Here is a 7,237-nt window from a genome sequence, read left to right on the forward strand (position 1 = left end):
CGTGGTTGTTTTATAGCCAAACCACGTCTTAAAAGTGCTTCCACCAACATATTAGGCGTTGCTTACCAAAAGTATATAGTCATGTCATAAAATATTGCTTTGTTTTGCAATACGAAGTGGCTATTCGTACTGGAAGGGACAGTAATCGATTGCAACAAACGTTATTTCGTATCGGAAATCGATGTTTGAATCCTCGGCATACCGAATAAGACTTGTAAAATTTTTCATATTTTTGTTTTTATTCGTGTACAAATTTAGCTTAGCAAAGCAAAAATTTTGCTCTCTTCAGCCAAGACGAGGAGCTTTAGGCGAAAGCTTTATTGCTAAATCATTTAGCAATTACTAGGAATACAAGATTTGTTATTTTCGCGCCGAGCTCCGTGCTTTTGCCTACAGAGAAATATAAACTTCTCTCCTTGCAATGCAATTTTACTCTTGAGGCATCTAAAGTTGTCAAATATGAACATTTCTTACAATCTGCTGATGTTTTCTTAGCATTTTGAACATCCCCCAAAATTATTTAGCATCAAATGTGGTATAACAACTGCCTGAATAGACGAACACTTCTCAACGTTTTGACCTGCGGCTGGTTGTTCAAAAGCTGGTTAAGCTAACCCTGGGTTAAAGCAAATCTTTGCATCGATTTTTAAACCGCTTGTTTACAAAGTTGAATATCTTTTTCATAAATATTTTCTGGATCGATAGAAGTCATATTTTCTAAGATTTTAAAACGAACAGTGGTTCAGAAGCACATAAACGAAAATATACTGGATTAAAATTTAACCCAGGGTTAGCACTAACCTAGCTTTGAACAACTGGCCCCTGAGGTTCCTTTAAAATTATAATTGCCTTGCAAGTTGCAAAGGAAATGGCATAGTGTAACACCACCTTAAACTTGCTGTCGAAGGCTTAAGTGCAGATCATACAAGCACTAATTCATAGGTGTGCCAAACTAAAGATTTTGGAAACATCAGACAAATGAATTTCAGGCAAAAATTTCAATATTGAGTACAATTGAGTATATTGAGTCCAACATATAATGGTCTCTGGGGGGTAGCCCCATCCCCTGCCTTGTATGCTTATGCTGCAGTTTATTTTAAACCTGATTGGTAACCTGGCTAATTGGAGACCAACTATGTCCCTTGCCACCTAACCATTCTGTATGGTAAGCATTTTGTTATAAAATAAATACATGTGATAGTTCTACAAACTGATGATTTTACACATCAGTGGAAGAGTACTGTCAGTTATTAAGTTAACAAAACTATCTGTCAGTGTTTCTTGTTAACCCATTAGCTTGCAATGCACCCAGATGTGACCTACTTTAGTATTTACTCTGTCTAATGTCAGATGATTTTACTCATCAGTGGAAGAGTTCTGTCAGTTAATGAGTTAACAAAACTATCTGTCAGTGTCTCTTGTTAACCCATTAGCTTGCAATGCACCCAGATGTGACCTACTTTAGTATTTTACTCTGTCTAATGTCAGATGATTTTACTCATCAGTGGAAGAGTTCTGTCAGTTAATGAGTTAACAAAACTATCTGTCAGTGTCTCTTGTTAACCCATTAGCTTGCAATGCACCCAGATGTGGCCTACTTTAGTATTTTACTCTGTCTAATACCAGATGATTTTACTCATCAGTGGAAGAGTACTGTCAGTGTCAACTATGAATGGTTTTCACTAGCTGCTAAATAAAAGGCAGGCATAATATTCAGTAGAGATTTCTGATTTTCTGTTGAGAAAACTACCCACATTGCTTCTGGTTGCATGTGTCGTAAATTAAATACTTGCAATACATTCAACTTGCCGTATGTTAGAAATTCATTGCTGTGTCAACAGGCCCTTCAAATAATTCCTATAATCTTTTGATGTCTATTAAATGTATTTATAATAATAGTCACAGAAGGCAAGTGATTACAAGCCATATATGGCTTGTAATCACCGAGCCTTACTGTATATACATATAATACATATTGGAGCCAGTCCTAGAAGTTAGCCACGTGCACATTAACAATTTTCGTCTTAGCTCTTCGCCGAGATGAAAATCTTTTACACAAATAAATAAAGCAAAATAAGTGTGAATACAAACAAACATTTACGATCTTGCTTTTAGAAGCTTCGCGATTCTCGCCGAACTCATGGCAATAAAGTATATGTTTCGGAAATTTCTTAGGATTTATAATTTCCTAGGAAATATGGCCTGACGGGGCCAAATTTTGGGGGGCCAAATTTCCTGGGACACCTGCTCCCATATAAACAGCCCCTAAGTCGGTCGACCATTCGCGGGGAGTCGACCAAGTTCAAGCCTCAATTTAAGATAGAATATAACATTTACCTCTGAGATTTTTCAGAAACCACTAGATCTTTACTTCTTCTGTAACTGCATTTATATTTTTTCTTGATTTATTTCGCAACGAATGCAAAAATTTTAGCCAAATTTTTTCTGAAATGCGATGAGAAAATAGAGCGATCTCATTGGTCGAGAGCTCACGTGACAACTTGCTAATTGCTTGGTTAAAATGCTATTTTTGTACAAAAATGGCATTTTATACACAGATGAGCTATATACTCAGCTATATAGCTAATGCATCAAACACAGATGAGCTATATATCTATAAAGTAGATGATGAGATAAACCTCATTAAGCTTCATTAGCATCTGGTTATCTAACGTTTGAATTGCATTCGACGCGACCAAAACGCGACGCATAACCAAGCAGCACACTCCGAAATTATATTAAACCCCGTTTTTACACGATTTCGTAAATCACTGCTCATATTTTGACTCCTTCCGAAGAGGCGATATAAAAAGGCAGTGAAAATTTAGAACAACCAAAAGATTGATTGTTCTAACCAATAAATCTGAGGTTACCAATTTTAGATTTTTACTGTTTTGACAGTGAATGCTTATATCAACCAGAATGCAAAATTGAAAGTCATGTTAATTTGTTTCAGCCATATTGAACACGAGGCAGTGATGGTTGAGGGATATAGCGAACGTCGGTTTCAAGAAACAGTAAGAGCGGAGTTGATGTGTAATATCTGTTTTGGTGTGTTGAGAAACCCCAGGTTATGCGAAGCAGAAGAACATCAATTTTGTTTAGGCTGCATAACCAGATGTTTGGCCGAATCAAACAACTGCCCAGTTTGTCAGACCCGACTTACTGTGGCAACGCTGAAACCTCTTGGCCGTTTCTGGTTGAGAGCTTGGTCAGAGCTTAGAATCAACTGTGAATACTACAATCAAGGCTGTCCTGAACAAATTCCGCTTGGAAGTTTGCACGTCCACGTGGATTGTTGTCCTTTCCGTCCGTGTGAAAAATGTGGCGCGCAAACAATTGATGAAGATGGTAGCAACGTCCACGACCAAGATATCTGTGAGTTTGGTACCACTGTTAGGGAGAATTTTCGAGATGTCAAAATCATTGAAGAAAAATTGGAAGATGAGTTTGCTTCTCACAATCGAAAAGGAAGAAAATTCGATGAGAAAATAGAGGAATTAGAAAAAAAATTGGAGAGGTACTTTTTTTTTTCTTTTCACTTTCATGTCACATATGAACTGATTTTATATTTAAAATATGAGAAACGCCATGTTGTTGTATTTCAACTTTCAAACCTTTACGTTTTGTAAACCAGCAAAGCTAATGAACATTTAGAAGCTTGTTGGCTTGAGCCATAGTTTCAACGTATTAGTAATAAGGTATTAGTTTATTTTTTTAAATTGTTTTAGCACACCTCTCATGAAATTAGCATGATGTTCACTGACAAAGGGATCTTGTGTAGGGGAATAATTTTTGTGTCCCGGGTATTACCTATGGATTACTTTTTCCACCCGGCGACTGAGTCACAAAGCAAAGATAACAGTCGATATTGAGCGTAAGGAATTTAGTCCCGAAAGGTTTGCACATTCATTTTTCGCACGTTGTAAGGGGATGTAACAATAATTCACAAATATTCCTGAGTTTGTTATGAGCAGAAAATATGCTTTAACGGACTTGGTGCCGTGTGAGAAAATTGGAAAATTAAACGAGACTTACCTGTAAGTTGAAGTTGGATTGAAATTCTGTCACATGGCTGGGAGGCGAGGGAGATCACATGGATCTCCCGCGCCTCCCAGCCATGTGACAGAATTTCAATCCAACTTCAACTTACAGGTAAGTCTCGTTTAATTTTCCAATTCTGTCACATGACTGGAGGCTTCAGGAGATCCCATGAGACTTTAAAGCTCTGACACATCCACCAAATCACCATGTTGCCACATATATGATGGAGAATATCAAGTTTTATAACATACATTAAATATCTCAATAGATATTTTCAATCCATAGCACTATGGTCAACAATTGTAACTAATAAGTAACTAGTCTGTCTATGCTGATAAAAAAGAACCCAACAACAAACCAATTTCAGAAGCTGTGACTTATAGTTCAAGCTATGATTTTAGTACTGTGTCTGCCAAGCAGACCTTATCTAGAATTGGTTTATGGTAGAACTTGTGAAAAGTATTGGCTGATGCCCATCCGGCTGTAGACAGAATTACATCTAAGGGTATGTCCCTCTCTTTTGCCTTTGAAGATACAGCTGCTCTGGTACTGTGACTGGTAAATTGACTTGTATCTATGCCAGCAGCTGCCATCACATTTTTTTCCACCTTGATATGGTATCTCTTGAAACACTTTTATGTGGTCTGATGAAACTTATAAATAACTTTGTCTCTGTGTTCCTCAAGGGTTCTGTTCTCTTAAGATAAGCTTTCAGCACAGTTAATGGGCAAAGAGTTTTGTCAGTTAGGAAAGGCTTGATTTCTATTGGTTTTGTGTTCTTATTTGGTCTGCTGGTCTTTATATGTTCCAAAATTTGAAATGTACATGAGTTGGGTCTCAAAGTCATACCATCTAGGCTTAGTAAGTAAATAGATTGTCCTCGTTGTCCAGTAGCTAGTAGCAATAGCATAACTAGCTTTAAGTGAGTTCTTTCAACGTGATCTGCTCAAGTGGTTCTATGGTCTTGAGATAGTCCAACACAACATTTACGTTCCAAATGTATTATATTTTGGTTCTGGTTTTGTAATCTCATATAATCCTTGAAGAACCTTGTAACCAGTGGGTGCGATCCAAATTTTTCTTGACCAACATGTATTATTGTCGACAAAGCAGACCTGGCAGTGTTTATAGAGTAATAGCTCAGTCCTTGCTTGTGTAGGCTATTTAAGAATTCAAGTGCCTGACTTATCTTTGGGCTACTATTATCAATTTTCCTTTCACTGCAAAATGCCAGCCATTTTTCACATAGGTCTTGTATTGGGCTTGTGTTCCTTTCTCCATGATGCCATAAGGATGTTGGTAATTTCTGCTGAAAGGCTTTGCTGTGTGAAGGTGTTCCTGATAAAGGACAGACCATTAGTCGTAGGCTCTTGTGTAGTGGGTGTGGTTCCTTGATGTGGGCATGGATCAATAATTGTGGTGCTGGGCCTATGATCCATGGTTGGCTGTATAGCAGTTGTAGAACTTGAGGGAACCACGGTTGTGTTGGCCAAACTGGTATTAATAATATTCCTTTTGCTTTGTCTTGGTTTATTTTCTGCAGACACTTTGGGATCAAACTGAAAGGTGGAAAAGCAAAGAAGTTCAGTGTACTCCAGCTTATTGTAAAGGCATCTACATATGTACATCCTGGGTCAGGTTTCCAGGAGCAGTAGACAGGTAATTGATTATTAAGTCTGCTAGCAAAAAGGTCAATGGCCAATTCTGGAATGATCTAGCAATCTCCTGGAATTGGAATTTGTTCAAAGCCCACTCATGTTTGTCTGAAAATTTCCTGGATCTGTGGTCTGCAGTTGTGTTAAGTTTGCCGCAATGTGTACTGCAGACACCCAAATGTTCTTATTTATGCACCAGTTCCACATTTCTTTTGCTAATTCATTTAATTGATGTGATGTGCTCCCACCCATGTGTATAATGTATGCAACTGCTGTTGTGTTGTCTATTTGTAACTGCACATGGATCTTTTTTGACAGTTTGCAAAAAGCTTGGAGCACAAAGAAGGCAGCCTTCAGTTCTAAAACGTTTATATGGCTTGTGGCCTCACTATCTGTCCACCTTCCTCCAGTGCTTTGGTTACCAAGGGCTGCCCCCCCCCTTTTTTTGAGGCGTCAGTTTGTATGACGATATTGGGGTTTGGATGCAGTATCTCTCTGTTTACATGTGTCATGTTGTCTATCCACCACCGCAGTTCAGCTTTGGAGGCGTCGCCCAGCTGCATTTGTGATTTGTAATCACCCTGTTTTGGGCAAGTGCTTCTGTTTTGTCATGTTCTAAGCTGCGATAATGTAGGAGACCATATTGTGCCCCAGGGAAGTTGGAGACAATAGTTCCTATAACTTCTGCTACTTCTGATATTCTTGCATACTGTTTATTATGCAGTTTACCACAGATTTTTATAGTTTTATGTATTTTTCCCTTGAGGGGATACAGTCATGTTAGTAGAGTCAAGAAGGAATCCCAAGAAAGTAAGTCTCTGTGTGGGATTAATGACTGATTTTGTTGGATGCAAATGAAAGTTCAACTTCCTAAACAGGGATATTGTGTTTTCTATATTCTCACAACATTCATTATGTGTATCTCCTTGTAAATAGGAATCATCTATATATCCCATGTTCAGGTAACCTTTGCTATGTAATGTTTCATAGACTGGTTTAAGGAGCTTAGTAAATATCCTTGGTGCACAGCTTAAGCCATTCGGTAGGCATGTGAATTGGTACAGTTGTTTTTGAAATACAAATTTAAGAAATTTTTGATGCTCTGTGCATATGGGTACACTATAGTATGCATCTTTCAGGTCTATTGATGCCATGAAGCAACCAGGCTTCATCATTCGTATAGTTGTTTCTAGTGTATCCATCTTGAAATGATGGTATTCAACATACTCATTGAATTTTTTCAAATTAAGTATCATGCGGTGTGTGCCATCTGGTTTAGCCCGCAAAAATATAGGAGAGATAAATTCCCCTGGTTCATTTGAAGAAGGTACAATAACTCCCTTTTGTAGGAGGTTTTCAATTTCATTAGCAATTATCACCTCTTGTGTACAGTTAAAATTACTAGGTCGTGTACTTTCCTGTTGTGGCCTTTGCCCTAGGCAAAATTTTATTCTCACACCCCTTACAAATTCTATGATAATGGGATCAGAAGTGAGTTTTTGCCATTCGCACAATGCATGGGCAATTTGCCCTGCAAA

At 37.9% G+C, this 7,237-nt stretch overlaps 1 protein-coding gene across 1 annotated transcript; it reads left to right on the plus strand.

Moving 5' to 3' along the window:
- Nucleotides 1-2,974: 2,974 nt before the first annotated feature.
- Nucleotides 2,975-4,025, plus strand: LOC114545066 (E3 ubiquitin-protein ligase NRDP1-like). Its single transcript, XM_028563453.1, has 2 exons — nt 2,975-3,520; nt 3,732-4,025. The coding sequence occupies exons 1-2, from the start codon at nt 2,979-2,981 to the stop codon at nt 3,754-3,756; spliced, it is 567 nt and encodes a 188-aa protein (XP_028419254.1). The 5' UTR covers nt 2,975-2,978; the 3' UTR covers nt 3,757-4,025.
- The last annotated feature ends 3,212 nt before the right edge of the window (nt 4,026-7,237 follow it).

The sequence above is a fragment of the Dendronephthya gigantea genome, unplaced genomic scaffold (genome assembly GCF_004324835.1).
Source record: "Dendronephthya gigantea isolate DGI-Jeju-01 unplaced genomic scaffold, DenGig_1.0 001152F, whole genome shotgun sequence".
NCBI lineage: Eukaryota > Metazoa > Cnidaria > Anthozoa > Malacalcyonacea > Nephtheidae > Dendronephthya > Dendronephthya gigantea.